The sequence below is a fragment of the Convolutriloba macropyga genome, chromosome 6 (genome assembly GCF_964194025.1).
Source record: "Convolutriloba macropyga chromosome 6, txConMacr16.3, whole genome shotgun sequence".
Classification (NCBI taxonomy): Eukaryota; Metazoa; Xenacoelomorpha; order Acoela; family Convolutidae; genus Convolutriloba; species Convolutriloba macropyga.
The window spans coordinates 39895864-39914065 of record NC_134473.1 but is presented as its reverse complement, the minus strand read 5'-3'; the positions used below and the strand labels follow the sequence as shown (position 1 = coordinate 39914065).

General features: G+C 33.3%; 1 protein-coding gene across 4 annotated transcripts in view; it reads left to right on the top strand.

The window, feature by feature from the left end:
- The window catches only part of LOC142341675 (uncharacterized), a 295913-nt gene that overhangs the window by 209892 nt on the left and 67819 nt on the right, over positions 1-18202 (top strand). For all 4 annotated transcript variants that reach the window (XM_075392816.1, XM_075392817.1, XM_075392818.1 and 1 more), the window contains 2 exons: positions 2847-3035; positions 3387-3728. In XM_075392816.1, the coding sequence (XP_075248931.1) occupies positions 2847-3035; positions 3387-3728 (531 nt within the window). The remainder of the gene's footprint in view (positions 1-2846; positions 3036-3386; positions 3729-18202) is intronic.

Sequence of the window (18202 nt, the reverse complement as noted above, 5' to 3'; positions counted from 1 at the left end):
TGAGCACTTCGAGAAAGTTGAAAACGAGACAAAAACGTTTCTCCAATACGAAAGTGTTGAACCAAATAACTACTGTATTATAAAAGTAGACGATTATGATGAAATTTTGAACAAAACAAGATCAAGTCCAGGACTTGATAAAATTAGCTATAACATCCTGAAAAGGTTACATAAATGCCTCAAAGCATATTTTTGTCTCCTGATAACTAGCTCAATAAACAACTCTTATGTTCCAACAACATGGAAAGAGTCACAAGTCAAAATGTTACCAAAGCTTAACAAAAAAGATGCAGAAAACTATCAACCAATCGACCTAAACAGCAGTAAAGAATTTTGTCCTAGCGCACTGTGAAAACAATGATGTCTTCGGTGAAAGGCAAAGTGCGTATAGAAGGAACCGTTGCACAACTGATAATTTGCTCAAACTTACTCAGCATGTAACAGAAGCATTTCAATGGTCCGAAATGGTTGGATTTGTCTGCCAAGATATTGAAAAAGCGTTTGATGCAGTAGGGGGACTAGGACTTCAAAACTAACTGCTACAAATTGGTGTGCATAAACCTCTGATAAAATGGGTTTACTCTTTTCTCTCTCAGAGAAGCGTCTTCGTGAAAATTAATAACTCGAAAACCAGCACATTTTTAACACTAGCTGGAGTACCTCAGGGCAGCTTCATTGCACCAATACTCTTCCTGGTTTATGTCAGCGGCATTCCTGAAATGCCTACACAAGTTTCTCAATTTGCTGATGATTTTGCCCTTTACTACAGGTCGCGCTCCTGTAGATTAGTTCAAGAGAAACTTCAGTATTCACTAGAATGCCTGCTAGATTGACCAATCTAATTCAACTACCAACAACATACAACTGACCCAAAATAAAGCATTAAGAATTTGTATGAGGAAACCCCGCTGGTACAGTGTCAAAAAACTCCATGAAGAGGCCAATGTACCTGCAGTAAGAGATTTCAGATTAGATTAGCAAATTAGTACCTGAAACGGGCAAAATAAAACAAGATCGAATCAATACTTGAACTCATCCAGAAAAAGAGACAACGTTCCGAAAAACAGTTATCAAAGCACACTGGACCATCTGTCCTGCTAATGTTCTTTACCAGTTCCTATATCGTAGAAAATCCAGAACAACCATCATCCAATGACTTATTGCCAACCGCTTGCTTAGTTAATTCGGGGCAAAAGTAGGACAAACAACGTCCTAACCGAACAGCTAAGCCAGCCACTCAACTAGTAAATTCGGGGCTTAGCTGTGAGAAATACAAGGAAAACAACAACAAGTTACACAGTGTTTATCTACTGAACAATCTTAATCGTTAACAACATTTTAAACCAAGAAAACGTTCATTTTTTTCACATTCACTCCACTGATATCTTTATCAAAATTAATTTACGGTTATACAACTAACGACATAATACAGTGCTATGCGCGGTTTGGTTCAGTGGTTTTAAGGTTGAGGTTCCCATAGCACTTATAACTGCTTCTCATTATTCCTTCTGTATTTTACTTCATTCTTCAAAACGCTTTAATTTTGTCTTTGAAGACAAGTTACTAAATGTTGCAACTGCTTTTTTCTTACCTTCAATTTATTTTAACGCGTCTTTACGCTTGCCTTCTTGAACAAAATCACACTTTTTACGACTAGTGGAGCCCTCTAATTCTTTGATCAAATCTGGCGCAGTAATTCAATCCCCAACGTGAGCGCAGCCCTACTTTTATTTTCTTTTATTTGATTATTTATTTTTTTTATCTAGTATTCCCACTCTCAATATTTATTACTTCTTGAATAATTAATCTTAATAAAGGACTTTTTTACTTTGGATAAAAATTTATTGATATCTTACCACGCATAGAAAAACGATGAACTAATTAACTTCTACGAGGCTAGCCAAAAACACCAAGAAAAAGAGTAAAAGCAAGCAGAGCCAGCAGAAGCCCTTCCCGGCGCTTGAAATGGCTCCCAGCAACAAGAGAAATCAATTGGTTTTTAAGGAAAAATCTCTGTAAAAACAGAAGCCTAAACTCATCTTTCCGAAATTTCGAACTTTCTATTTTACTTATTGATGCCTTTTAAATTGATTGAACTTGATTGTACATACATTGATAATAATAAAGTGTCACTTTCAATTTTTTGTCAATTTTCTCATTTCTTGGTTAATGTTAATTTTTATGTATCTAAAGTCAACGGCTGTGGAGGATGCTGTTGATAGATTTAATTTCTTCAACACCGCTAATTTTCTGAAGGAAAGAGAGGGTTTTGTTTGTTTTCCTTTATGAATGGGTATATCGCTAATTGACCTCTGATATTGGGGTTTTATAATTCAGGACCTACCCTGCTAAGATAAATTTTGTTTTACCCGAATGTTTTACGACCATTTGATCACGCGCCGAGAAGTGAAATAGGGATTTTCTTGGCGACTGCTGCTTCTTTTCATCTGATTTTTGCTTGTTACGTCATTTGTTACTACATTCTACGGGTGCTTAGGTCAACCGAGTGATACGTTATTAGCATGCAATACCTACCTACATTACCATTTAAATTTCTGCCTCATTCACAAGTGTCAACAGCTGAACTCAGGTGGTGGCCGGTCACTACTAAAAGTTAAATGAAAAGTGCGTCAAAATAAGTGTAATATTTTTTACGTTAAGTTTTATTAGTGGTTGTAGTGGTAAATAACAACCTCTAATGACTCACTAATTTGTACAGCCTAATGAACAAATTTTGCTGCCTGGAAAAACTGAAACATCCGTGATCAGCATTTGTGATTAAAGGCTTTTGCCTTATAGTTTTTTTAGCTCGTTAAAACTAAGTAGGATTCTTTGTCCTATTTCAGGCGCTGAAGTTTGACAATTCGCTGAACTCAGAACTGGCTCAATTTCTGTTCAGCCGAGCGTTGCTTGACATATCAATGGGCTATCAGTTGTGTTGGCTTCTACTAGTTGAGTGTGAAAATGTCACTTACAAGGGCTTCTATTTGGCTCTCCTCCAATCATTCCTCAAAAACTGCAAGCCTCGAATATGCGTTAGTTTCTATAAATATTCAATTAGTCAATTTTGAAACAAAAAATAGTAACAGTTGATCCCTGAGACAGTGTGAGTGTCAAGAATTTGAGAAATACAATTACGTTTGCATTTTATTTTCATCAGAACTTTCAATAGGACGACGATACGGCAATAGCGTTCATTTTAGGGGGAATTGAGAAATTATCTAAACGCACTATGTTGTCTGTTGTCAAGAGATGTCCCCCTTAAAGGTTTTGGGTTATTTAAATGTCGCGAAAACTCGGTTTGTTCTGGTATATTGACCTACTAACACAAAAAAATCAAACCTATTCTAATGACTTTTGAAAAATTAATACTGATCCATTTTTAGCGTCAGTTCTTGAAAGCGCTTCTGACAGACAAAGAGATGTCGAAATGGGCAACTAGTGTTCAATTAGCTTATCACAAATATTCCCCACAAGCTGCTCATTACTCTCTCATGCGAAGCATATCAGCTTTCGAAGATGTTTCGGCTCCCTATGAATCGTCCAGAAGTTGCTTCTATCTGGGGAGGGTTCGCAATACTCAAAATGGTTCTATCGATCAAGATGACGAAGGGGTGGTTGCCAGCGGTGGATTCAAATTTAGGGTTCCTTTGTGCAACCTGTACAACCCAAGAATCAAAGTCAAATCAATCGATAAAACCAAATGCAAAATTATGAACTCCAAAAAGGTCGGAAAATTTGTTTGAATATTAGAGTTTCACAGTTTTGCTGTCCAGAACAACTATTAAGGCCCCGAGTTGCTCTCCAAATTAATTTGGGGGTTAGTAACTTTATTAATATCCGCTGTCAGCCTCTCAAACGGCGACTATTTAGTCGCTCTCCTTTTTACAATTCAAAGAATTTGAATTGTATTGGGGTGCTGTCTTTTTTTAAGATCTGTTCACACATTTTCATGATTTTTGAGATAAATCACGATTTTCACGTTTGACTTCTGTTATACCTCACTCACTGTTTCAACTGAATGGATTCTAAATTCGTTCACGCCTTGAATTACGCAATGTATTGTGAACGGTCAATGTCAAAAGAGCAAAATCAAAAGAAACTGATAAACCGATAAAGCCCGTTCAGTAAGTCATAGTGCATTAGGTTATCAAAGTTCATTAGAGTGATTGGTAGCTGATATTAGTATTACGCTTAATATCCTTCATTTTAGAGGCTGAAGTAGGTATAAGTTTAGAATCTGAACTGAAAATGCACACTGAGTTAGAAAAATTTTTGAAACTTAGGAAAATATTTTGTCATTATCTATCTCTTCTTTTTTCTTGTTCTGTTTCAATCCAGATTTGCGTCGAGCACGTCAACGGTGGCTATTTTCCGGCAATCTGCCGATTATGTTTCTACCATGGCTTCTATTTTTGTTCAGTCAATTTCGGCTGATCGATATCTTCTGCTGAAAGATACGAAAGGGAAAATGTTAATCAATGCTGGAAGTTTTTCTATTCTCGAAAAAAAAATTGAGGCTTAAAATCTTTAAAATTGTTCATACTTCTGAGCATTCATGCTTTATCAACATTAGATGTCTTATAAAATCCAATTTTAAATTTCTTAGAGAAGTTACAGAACACATAACTGCCTTTTGAGATTCATTTTTCCTACAAACGACAACTTATTAGGTATAATTACTGGCTGGGTATTGTATCGTCAGTAGGAGAGATCAATCCACTTTCTATCTACTATTAAAACGTGATTAATAACAAAATAGCGGAGAATGCTGTAGCTACTCCCACTATTGACAGGCAATTTTACACAAAATGTGTCCCGCTTTACGAAGCAACTTTATTTCTGATAACACGTACAAACTGGAACAAAATGTCATTAGTAATGAGGCGGCTATCCATTCTTATCCACCATTAAATATTAATGATCTGTAATTAATTATGCGATATCATCTAAAGCAGAATGTTTGATATTTCATACTGGACATAAGTCAATACAAACTAGCAATATGCAATTGTCAAACGTAAAGAATGGTACATTTCTGCGATAAAGTAACAATATAGAAATTGATAAATTTAGTTGCGCGTTGACTGGCATTGCAGGTGGATTAAGATGCCATTTTCAAAATGCCCATATGAAAGTGTTAGATTGGAATTTGGAGCGAGCAGATGTTAGAATGGATGGCTTTCAAACTGAAATCCAGTGGATGGTGTTCGCAATACGAAATTTTATTTCAAAGTTTGAGGTATCAGATTGCTGGATGCAATGTTCACCAGACAAATTAACGAACAAAGGGATACAAATAAACAGAACAGAAATAACTAGATCATTTAGGTTATTATGCGTTTGGGTGACTTTAACTTTCAAAAAATTGGTATTGAAAGATATTTGTGCTTTTCAACTTATTCTTCGCAGAAAACAATTTTTTTTGTGAAAAGTCGCTCAAAATTCCCGTACAGCTATGCGATTTTCTAGAAAAGGCTCGTTTTGCAAAATTTGTTTGTTTTGCTCCCAAATTTTATACACTATTTTTTTATTGTGTTATCTTGTTTAACCTTATCCAACACCTAATCTCGGAAATTTTCATTGAGTCGAAACTTAACAAAAACATTTCAGTTCGCTAAATTCATTTTGTATCCTCTTTTTTAAAATACGAATATGGGGAGTGTTAATAACAAACAAAAATAAATTGTGAATTTTCTAAAGCAAAAAAACAAAGCATTCCTGAAATTTGGATAAACGCTAATTAAGTTTTATAATCGAATTTTTTGGGCAATAACAACTTTTCATTCATCAAAGTAGATCAAAGCTGACATAGTTGTCAAGGGGGAGGAGTCGAGTAGGAATATTGATAATAATTGCTTTCAAATCCTAAATCAGGAGCGATATAAACAGGGTCTTTGAGTAATAGACAACATTATATTGTTCGGCGACTATAATGCAAATTATTTTCATTAAAGGGCGAACACATTTTAACAGAGTTTGCTTCCAATAATGGGTTAGATAGTAAGTAAAACGCAGCCAATTTGAAGTTTGAATGTGTATACCTTTTTTTCTAAGGAGATACCAGAAACTCTTGAGATCTCTACTAAATAAAAGAGTTGCATCAACAGATTGAAGATGAATGCTTCACCAAAATGCATGCAAATTCTCTTTTTCAACTCTTTTCATATTCGTTTAAAATTGTGCTGAACTTAGCTCCTATAATAATTGGAAACAACCGCACGTACCGACAAAAAGGGTATCTAAAGATTAACTGAAACGTTTTAAAAAAGTCGACCTTTCCATATTTGGTAGGACAAGGCAATATACACTTATAAGATACGTTAAGTAACAGGAAACGCGACTTATTGTCAATTGAAAATAGCACGTAATGAGTGTACCCTGGAAAAATTTGAGATTCGTCCGGGCTCAAATTAAAAATGGAAATTAATATACGTACATATGTAGGTACGTACATACGAACAAAACTGAAACGAGAGGTAAAAAATAATGCAATTTCCCAATTCCTTAACAGTAGTTTTGTTTTGAAAGATACGAAGCAAATTGCTGACACTTTAAATATTTTTTTTCAGTTTCGGTGTATAGGAGGGCGAGAGAAAATTTCTACGAGTTTCGAGATTTAAAGAATTTTGTGTATTACAAAACACTTTTCGTTCAGATTTAAGACGACATACGAAAAATAGTGTATTATCGCCGAAATACTACAGAATAGACCACTGGGTCTGGAGTTCTTCCCGTATGGTCTTTCAAGTGTTGTAAAATATCTTTTGGAACACATTTGCAGTTTCCAATTATCAAATATATTTTGAGCAGCGTTTTTCCAAATGTCCTTGCATGTGACTCAAAGAATCATATGGGACTCGAATTTACAGAAAGTCGATTCACTTAAACCAGAGAACAATTTTTTTTGGTGAAAAGTTGCTCAAAATTCCCGTACAGCTATGCGATTTTCTAGAAAAGGCTCGTTATGCAAAATTTGTTTGTTTTGTTCCCAAATTTTATACACTATTTTTTATTGTGTTATCTTGTTTAACCTTATCCAACACCTAATCTCGGAAATTTTCAATGAGTCGAAACTTAACAAAAACATTTCAGTTCGCTAAATTCATTTTGTATCCTCTTTTTTAAAATACGAATATGGGGAGTGTTAATAACAAACAAAAATGAATTTTGAATTTTCTAAAGCAAAAAAAAACAAAGCATTCCTGAAATTTGGATAAACGCTAATTAAGTTTTATAATCGAATTTTTTGGGCAATAACAACTTTTCATTCATCAAAGTAGATCAAAGCTGACATAGTTGTCAAGGGGGAGGGGTCGAGTAGGAATATTGATAATAATTGCTTTCAAATCCTAAATCAGGAGCGATATAAACAGGGTCTTTGAGTAATAGACAACATTATATTGTTCGGCGACTATAATGCAAATTATTTTCATTAAAGGGCGAACACATTTTAACAGAGTTTGCTTCCAATAATGGGTTAGATAGTAAGTAAAACGCAGCCAATTTGAAGTTTGAATGTGTATACCTTTTTTTCTAAGGAGATACCAGAAACTCTTGAGATCTCTACTAAATAAAAGAGTTGCATCAACAGATTGAAGATGAATGCTTCACCAAAATGCATGCAAATTCTCTTTTTCAACTCTTTTCATATTCGTTTAAAATTGTGCTGAACTTAGCTCCTATAGTAATTGGAAACAACCGCACGTACTGACAAAACGGGTATCTAAAGATTAACTGAAACGTTTTAAGAAAACGTCGACTTTTCAATATTTGGTAGGACAAGGCAAAATACACTTATAAGATACGCAAAGTAACAGGAAACGCGACTTATCGGCAATTGAAAATAGCACGTACGTAATGAGTGTACCCAGGAAAAATTTGAGATTCGTCCGGGCTCAAATTGAAAATGGAAATTAATATACGTACATATGTAGGTACGTACATACGAACAAAACTGAAACGAGAGGTAAAAAATAATGCAATTTCCCAATTCCTTAACAGTAGTTTTGTTTTGAAAGATACGAAGCAAATTGCTAACACTTTAAATATTTTTTTTCAGGTTCGGTGTATAGGAGGGCGAGAGAAAATTTCTACGAGTTTTGAGATTTAAAGAGTTTTGTGTGTTACAAAACACTTTTCATTCAGATTTAAGACGACATACGAAAAATAGTATATTATCGCCGAAATACTACAGAATAGACCACTGGGTCTGGAGTTCTTCCCGTATGGTCTTTCAAGTGTTGTAAAATATCTATTGGAACACATTTACAGTTTCCAATTATCAAATATATTTTGAGCAGCGTTTTTCCAAATGTCCTTGCATGTGGCTCAAAGAAGCATATGGGACTCGAATTTACAGAAAGTCGATTCACTCAAACCAGAGAACTACAGGCAGTTTTGTGTGAGACCAACTAATGCTAAAGTTTTTGAAATGCTTTTTGTCCAACAAATGTTAGAACTCGTAGAAAAACAAGATAATTAGTTAAAGTCAATTGAGAAGAATAAATAATCGGATGAGGCTGTCATTTCATTAGTGGAATGATTTAACAAACTTGTTTTTAGTGTTTTCAGATCTAGCAAAAGTGTTCAAGTCAATTTTCAGAAGGTTTTTCTGAAAAATAGCAAGGTATGGATTTGGTCTAAGATCTAAAAGTCTGTTAATTTCATTTCTGCCGAATAGAAAACCATGCGTTAAATACGGAAGCATATTCAGATTTCGTGATGCTTAACCATGGAGTGTCTAGCAAACAGTCCAATATATTTTTACTGTACATTGACAATTTCTCGCCAATATTTTAAAATGCGCAGTTGACACATGTTTTGTATCTCACTCCACAACAGGTACTATAATAACCTAGTATATTCGGAAATATCAAAAATGTTATGAAACAATAGGTTAATTTTGACTAGAGGTAAAATCGAACTTATTTTTTTTCACGAAAGGATCTGTTGCACATTGAGAAATTTCATTATAATGGAAATCAAAACCAAATGATCGTTTTCGGGACTTAATGATTGACAATAAATTGAAACTTGATCAGGTGCCAAAACAATTGGATTAATAAAAATAATTCTTATGAGTTATTTCTAGTTTTAGGCCATTTTTTCAATATGCATATAAAGTGAATAATTTGTACGTGTTTAAGCAAACTTTTCATTGTTATAAAATTTTTCTTACAATCTAGACAATAATTTTTGAAGAACGGCAGTGACAGTGTCCAATAATGGGTTAGATAGTAAATAAAACGCAGCCAATTTGAAGTTTGAAAGAGTATACCTTTTTTTCTAAGGAGATACCAGAAACTCTTGAGATCTCTACTAAATAAAAGAATTGCGTCAACAGATTGAAGATAAATGCTTCACCAAAATGCATGCAAATTCTCTTTTTCAACTATTTTCATATTCGTTTGAAATTGTGCTGAACTTAGCTCCTATAATAATTGGAAACAACCGCACGTACCGACAAAAAGGGTATCTAAAGATTAACTGAAACGTTTTAGAAAAGTCGACTTTTCAATATTTGGTAGGACAAGGCAAGATACACTTATAAGATAGGCAAAGTAACTGGAAACGCGACTTACGGTAATTGAAAATAGCAAGTAATGAGTGTACCCAGAAAAAATTTGAGACTCGTCCGGGCTCAAAGTAAAAATGGAAATTAATATACATACATATGTACGTACGTACATACGAACAAAATTGAAACGAGAGGTAAAAAATAATGCAATTTCCCAATTCCTTAACAGTAGTTATGTTTTGAAAGATACGAAGCAAATTGCTAACGCGTTAATTATTTTTTTTTTCAGTTTCGGTGTTTAGGAGGGCGAGAGAAAATTTCTACGAGTTTCGATAGTAAAGAGTTTTGTGTATTACAAAACACTTCATTCAGATTTAAGACGACGCACGAAAAATATGATGTTATTGCCGAAATACTACAGAATATACCACTGGGTCTGGAGTCCTTCCCGTATGTTTTTTCAAGTGTTGTAAAATATCTATTGAAACACATTTACAGTTTCCAATTATCAAATATATTTTAAGCAGCGTTTTTCCAAATGCCCTTGCATGTGACTCAAAGAAGCATATGGGACTCGAATTTACAGAAAGTCGATTCACTCAAACCAGAGAACTACAGGCAGTTTTGTGTGAGACCAACTAATGCTAAAGTTTTTGAAATGCTTTTTGTCCAACTAATGTTAGAACTCGTAGAAAAACAAGATAATCAGTAAAAGTCAATTGAGAAGAATAAATAATCGGATGAGGCTGTCATTTCATTAACGGAATGATTTCACAAACTTGTTATTAGTGTTTTCAGATCTAGCAAAAGTGTTCAAGTCAATTTTCACAAAGTTTTTCTGAAAATAGCAAAGTATCGATTTAGTACAAGATCTAAAAGTCTGTTAAATTAATTTCTGCTGAATAGAAAACCATGCGTTAAATACGGAAGCATATTCAGATTTCGTGATGCTTAACCATGGAGTGTCTAGCAAACAGTCCAATATATTTTTACTGTACATTGACAATTTCTCGCCAATATTTTACAATGCGCAGTTGACACATGTTTTGTTTCTAACTCCACAACAGGCACTATAATGAAAACCTAGTATATTCGGAAATATCGAAAATTTTATGAAACAATATTTTAAATTTGACTAGAGGTAAAATCGAACTTCTTTTTTTTCACAAAAGGATCTGTTGCACATTGAGAAATTTCATTATAATGGAAATCAAAACCAAATTATCGTTTTCGGGACTTAATGATTGACAATAAATTGAAACTTGATGAGGTGCTAAATCAATTTGATTAGTAATAATAATTTTTATAAGTTATATCTAGTTTTCGGCCATTTTTTAATATGCATATAAAGTGAATAATTTGTACGTGTTTAACCAAACTTTTCATTGTTATAATTTTTTTTCAATCTAGACAATAATTTTTGAAGATCGGCAGCGACAGTGTCCAATAAAGGGTTAGATAGTAAATAAAACGCAGCCAATTTGAAGTTTGAGAGAGTATACCTTTTTTTCTAAGGAGATACCAGAAACTCTTGAGATCTCTACTAAATAAAAGAATTGCGTCAACAGATTGAAGATAAATGCTTCACCAAAATGCATGCAAATTCTCTTTTTCAACTATTTTCATATTCGTTTGAAATTGTGCTTAACTTAGCTCCTATAATAATTGGAAACAACCGCACGTACCGACAAAAAGGGTATCTAAAGATTAACTGAAACGTTTTAGAAAAGTCGACTTTTCAATATTTGGTAGGACAAGGCAAGATACACTTATAAGATAGGCAAAGTAACTGGAAACGCGACTTACGGTAATTGAAAATAGCAAGTAATGAGTGTACCCAGAAAAAATTTGAGACTCGTCCGGGCTCAAAGTAAAAATGGAAATTAATATACATACTTATGTACGTACGTACATACGAACAAAATTGAAACGAGAGGTAAAAAATAATGCAATTTCCCAATTCCCTAACAGTAGTTATGTTTTGAAAGATACGAAGCAAATTGCTAACGCGTTACTTATTTTTTTTTTCAGTTTCGGTGTTTAGGAGGGCGAGAGAAAATTTCTACGAGTTTCGATAGTAAAGAATTTTGTGTATTACAAAACACTTCATCCAGATTTAAGACGACGCACGAAAAATATGATGTTATTGCCGAAATACTACAGAATATACCACTGGGTCTGGAGTCCTTCCCGTATGGTCTTTCAAGTGTTGTAAAATATCTATTGAAACACATTTACAGTTTCCAATTATCAAATATATTTTAAGCAGCGTTTTTCCAAATGTCCTTGCATGTGACTCAAAGAAGCATACGGGACTCGAATTTACAGAAAGTCGATTCACTCAAACCAGAGAACTACAGGCAGTTTTGTGTGAGACCAACTAATGCTAAAGTTTTTGAAATGCTTTTTGTCCAACTAATGTTAGAACTCGTAGAAAAACAAGATAATTAGTAAAAGTCAATTGAGAAGAATAAATAATCGGATGAGGCTGTCATTTCATTAACGGATTGATTTCACAAACTTGTTATTAGTGTTTTCAGATCTAGCAAAAGTGTTCAAGTCAATTTTCACAAAGTTTTTCTGAAAAATAGCAAAGTATCGATTTAGTACAAGATCTAAAAGTCTGTTAAATTAATTTCTGCTGAATAGAAAACCATGCGTTAAATACGGAAGCATATTCAGATTTCGTGATGCTTAACCATGGAGTGTCTAGCAAACAGTCCAATATACTTTTACTGTACATTGACAATTTCTCGCCAATATTTTACAATGCGCAGTTGACACATGTTTTGTTTCTCACTCCACAACAGGTACTATAATGAAAACCTAGTATATTCGGAAATATCGAAAATTTTATGAAACAATAGTTTAAATTTGACTAGAGGTAAAATCGAACTTCTTTTTTTCACAAAAGGATCTGTTGCACATTGAGAAATTTCATTATAATGGAAATCAAAACCAACTTATCGTTTTCGGGACTTAATGATTGACAATAAATTGAAACTTGATGAGGTGCTAAATCAATTTGATTAGTAAAAATAATTTTCATAAGTTATATCTAGTTTTCGGCCATTTTTTAATATGCATATAAAGTGAATAATTTGTACGTGTTTAACCAAACTTTTCATTGTTATAATTTTTTTTTTCAATTTAGACAATAATTTTTGAAGATCGGCAGTGACAGTGTCCAATAAAGGGTTAGATAGTAAATAAAACGCAGCCAATTTGAAGTTTGAAAGAGTATACCTTTTTTCTAAGGAGATACCAGAAACTCTTGAGATCTCTACTAAATAAAAGAATTGCGTCAACAGATTGAAGATAAATGCTTCACCAAAATGCATGCAAATTCTCTTTTTCAACTATTTTCATATTCGTTTGAAATTGTGCTGAAATTAGCTCCTATAATAATTGGAAACAACCGCACGTACCGACAAAATGGGTATCTAAAGATTAACTGAAACGTTTTAAAAAGTCGGCTTTTCAATATTTGGTAGGACAAGGCAAGATACACTTATAAGATAGGCAAAGTAACTGGAAACGCGACTTACGGTAATTGAAAATAGTAAGTAATGCGTGTACCCAGAAAAAATTTGAGACTCGTCCGGGCTCAAAGTAAAAATGGAAATTAATATACATACATATGTACGTACGTATATACGAACAAAATTGAAGCGAGAGGTAAAAAAATGCAATTTCCCAATTCCTTAACAGTAGTTTTGTTTTGAAAGATACGAAGCAAATTGCTAACGCGTTAATTATTTTTTTTTCAGTTTCGGTGTATAGGAGGGCGAGAGAAAATTTCTACGAGTTTCGATAGTAAAGATTTTTGTGTATTACAAAACACTTCATTCAGATTTTAGACGACGCACGAAAAATATGATGTTATTGCCGAAATACTTCAGAATATACCACTGGGTCTGGAGTCCTTCCCGTATGGTCTTTCAAGTGTTGTAAAATATCTATTGAAACACATTTACAGTTTCCAATTATCAAATATATTTTAAGCAGCGTTTTTCCAAATATCCTTGCATGTGACTCAAAGAAGCATATGGGACTCGAATTTACAGAAAGTCGATTCGCTCAAACCAGAGAACTACAGGCAGTTTTGTGTGAGACCAACTAATGCTAAAGTTTTTGAAATGCTTTTTGTCCAACAAATGTTAGAACTCGTAGAAAAACAAGATGATCAGTAAAAGTCAATTGAGAAGAATAAATAATCGGATGAGGCTGCCATTTCATTAACGGAATGATTTCACAAACTTGTTATTAGTGTTTTCAGATCTAGCAAAAGTGTTCAAGTCAATTTTCACAAAGTTTTTCTGAAAAATAGCAAAGTATCGATTTAGTACAAGATCTAAAAGTCTGTTAAATTAATTTCTGCTGAATAGAAAACCATGCGTTAAATACGGAAGCATATTCAGATTTCGTGATGCTTAACCATGGAGTGTCTAGCAAACAGTCCAATATATTTTTACTGTACATTGACAATTTCTCGCCAATGTTTTACAATGCGCAGTTGACACATGTTTTGTTTCTCACTCCACAACAGGTACTATAATGAAAACCTAGTATATTCGGAAATATCGAAAATTTTATGAAACAATAGTTTAAATTTGACTAGAGGTAAAATCGAACTTCTTTTTTTTCACAAAAGGATCTGTTGCACATTGAGAAATTTCATTATAATGGAAATCAAAACCAAATGATCGTTTTCGGGACTTAATGATTGACAATAAATTGAAACTTGATGAGGTGCTAAATCAATTTGATTAGTAATAATAATTTTCATAAGTTATTTCTAGTTTTAGGCCATTTTTTAATATGCATATAAAGTGAATAATTTGTACGTGTTTAACCAAACGTTTCATAGTTATAATTTTTTTTTACAATCTAGACAATAATTTTTGAAGATCGGCAGTGACAGTGTCCAATAAAGGGTTAGATAGTAAATAAAACGCAGCCAATTTGAAGTTTGAAAGAGTATACCTTTTTTTCTAAGGAGATACCAGAAACTCTTGAGATCTCTACTAAATAAAAGAATTGCGTCAACAGATTGAAGATAAATGCTTCACCAAAATGCATGCAAATTCTCTTTTTCAACTATTTTCATATTCGTTTGAAATTGTGCTGAACTTAGCTCCTATAATAATTGGAAACAACCGCACGTACCGACAAAAAGGGTATCTAAAGATTAACTGAAACGTTTTAAAAAAGTCGACTTTTCAATATTTGGTAGGACAAGGCAAGATACATTTATAACATAGGCAAAGTAACTGGAAACGCGACTTACGGTAATTGAAAATAGCAAGTAATGAGTGTACCCAGAAAAAATTTGAGACTCGTCCGGGCTCAAAGTAAAAATGGAAATTAATATACATACATATGTACGTACGTACATACGAACAAAATTGAAACGAGAGGTAAAAAATAATGCAATTTCCCAATTCCTTAACAGTAGTTTTGTTTTGAAAGATACGAAGCAAATTGCTAACGCGTTAATTATTTTTTTTTTTCAGTTTCGGTGTATAGGAGGGCGAGAGAAAATTTCTACAAGTTTCGATAGTAAAGATTTTTGTGTATTACAAAACACTTCATTCAGATTTAAGACGACGCACGAAAAATATGATGTTATTGCCGAAATACTACAATATACCACTGGGTCTGGAGTTCTTCCCGTATGGTCTTTCAAGTGTTGTAAAATATCTATTGGAACACATTTACAGTTTCCAATTATCAAATATATTTTGAGCAGCGTTTTTCCAAATGTCCTTGCATGTGGCTCAAGGAAGCATATGGGACTCGAATTTACAGAAAGTCGATTCGCTCAAACCAGAGAACTACAGGCAGTTTTGTGTGAGACCAACTAATGCTAAAGTTTTTGAAATGCTTTTTGTCCAACAAATGTTAGAACTCGTAGAAAAACAAGATAATCAGTAAAAGTCAATTGAGAAGAATAAATAATCTGATGAGGCTGCCATTTCATTAACGGAATGATTTCACAAACTTGTTATTAGTGTTTTCAGATCTAGCAAAAGTGTTCAAGTCAATTTTCACGAAGTTTTTCTGAAAAATAGCAAAGTATTGATTTAGTACAAGATCTAAAAGTCTGTTAAATTAATTTCTGCTGAATAGAAAACCATGCGTTAAATACGGAAGCATATTCAGATTTCGTGATGCTTAACCATGGAGTGTCTAGCAAACAGTCCAATATATTTTTACTGTACATTGACAATTTCTCGCCAATATTTTACAAGGCGCAGTTGACACATGTTTTGTTTCTCACTCCACAACAGGTACTATAATGAAAACCTAGTATGTTCGGAAATATCGAAAATTTTTTGAAACAATAGTTTAAATTTGACTAGAGGTAAAATCGAACTTCTTTTTTTTTCACAAAAGGATCTGTTGCACATTGAGAAATTTCATTATAATGGAAATCAAAACCAAATGATCGTTTTCGGGACTTAATGATTGACAATAAATTGAAACTTGATGAGGTGCTAAATCAATTTGATTAGTAATAATAATTTTCATAAGTTATTTCTAGTTTTAGGCCATTTTTTAATATGCATATAAAGTGAATAATTTGTACGTGTTTAACCAAACTTTTCATTGTTATAATTTTTTTTTACAATCTAGACAATAATTTTTGAAGATCGGCAGTGACAGTGTCCAATAAAGGGTTAGATAGTAAATAAAACGCAGCCAATTTGAAGTTTGAAAGAGTATACTTTTTTTCTAAGGAGATACCAGAAACTCTGAGATCTCTACTAAATAAAAGAATTGCGTCAACAGATTGAAGATAAATGCTTCACCAAAATGCATGCAAATTCTCTTTTTCAACTATTTTCATATTCGTTTGAAATTGTGATGAACTTAGCTCCTATAATAATTGGAAACAACCGCACGTACCGACAAAAAGGGTATCTAAAGATTAACTGAAACGTTTTAAAAAAGTCGACCTTTCCATATTTGGTAGGACAAGGCAAGATACACTTATAAGATACGCAAAGTAACTGGAAACGCGACTTACGGTAATTGAAAATAGCAAGTAATGAGTGTACCCTGAAAAAATTTGAGACTCGTCCGGGCTCAAAGTAAAAATGTAAATTAATATACGTACATATGTACGTACGTACATACGAACAAAACTGAAACGAGAGGTAAAAAATAATGCAATTTCCCAATTCCTTAAGTAGTTTTGTTTTGAAAGATACGAAGCAAATTGCTAACACGTTGATTATTTTTTTCAGTTTCGGTGTATAGGAGGGCGAGAGAAATTTTCTACGAGTTTCGAGAGTTAAAGAATTTTGCGTATTACAAAAGACTTCATTCAGATTTAAGACGACATACGAAAAATATGATGTTATCGCCGAAATACTACAGAAAAGACCACTGGGTCTGGAGTCCTTCCCGTATGGTCTTTCAAGTGTTGTAAAATATCTATTGGAACACATTTACAGTTTCCAATTATCAAATATATTTTGAGCAGCGTTTTTCCAAATGTCCTTGCATGTGGCTCAAAGAAGCATATGGGACTCGAATTTACAGAAAGTCGATTCACTCAAACCAGAGAACTACAGGCAGTTTTGTGTGAGACCAACTAATGCTAAAGTTTTTGAAATGCTTTTTGTCCAACAAATGTTAGAACTCGTAGAAAAACAAGATAATCAGTAAAAGTCAATTGAGAAGAATAAATAATCGGATGGGGCTGTCATTTCATTAACGGAAGGATTTAACAAACTTGTTATTAGTGTTTTCAGATCTAGCAAAAGTGTTCAAGTCAATTTTCACAAAGTTTTTCTGAAAAATAGCAAGGTATGGATTTGGCACAAGATCTAAAAGTCGGTTAAATTCATTTCTGCCGAATAGAAAACCATGAGTTAAATACGGAAGCATATTCAGATTTCGTGATGCTTAACCATGGAGTGTCTAGCAAACAGTCCAATATATTTTTACTGTACATTGACAATTTTTCGCCAATATTTTACAATGCGCAGTTGACACATGTTTTGTATCTCACTCCACAACAGGTACTATAATAAAAACCTAGTATATTGGGAAATATCGAAAATTTTTTGAAACAATAGGTTAAATTTGACTAGAGGTAAAATCGAACTTCTTTTTTTCACGAAAGGATCTGTTGCACATTGAGAAATTTCATTATAATGCAAATCAAAACCAAATTATCGTTTTCGGGACTTAATGATTGACAATAAATTGAAACTTGATGAGGTGCTAAATCAATTGGATTAATAATAATAATTTTTATAAGTTAGCGAAAGAGCTAACGGTTTTGCGGCACGAATTTTTTCGCTCTAATTTAAAGTAGTGAGAAAACGGTGCTTCAACAAAAATTCGCTTTCCCGCTGGTGGTTTTATGTTCACATGCTGCAATTTCTATTTGATTTTTTACTCTTTTTTGATTTTCTGGATCAGATTTTTTTCTAAATTGTTTTATCAAACCATTCATAGTTCATTTCAGGCCTAGTTTTTTGCTTGAAACAAGTTGTCATTTCTCGCTAGTGGTTTTTGTTCTCATGCGGTAATTTAACCTCAATTTTTCTCTGTTTTCTTCGATTTTTTGGATCGGTTTTTTTTCTAGATGGTTTTCCCAATCCATTCAGTCCGTTCTAGGTCTAGTTTTGTGTTTAGTCTGTGAATATTTTTTGAATTGTACGT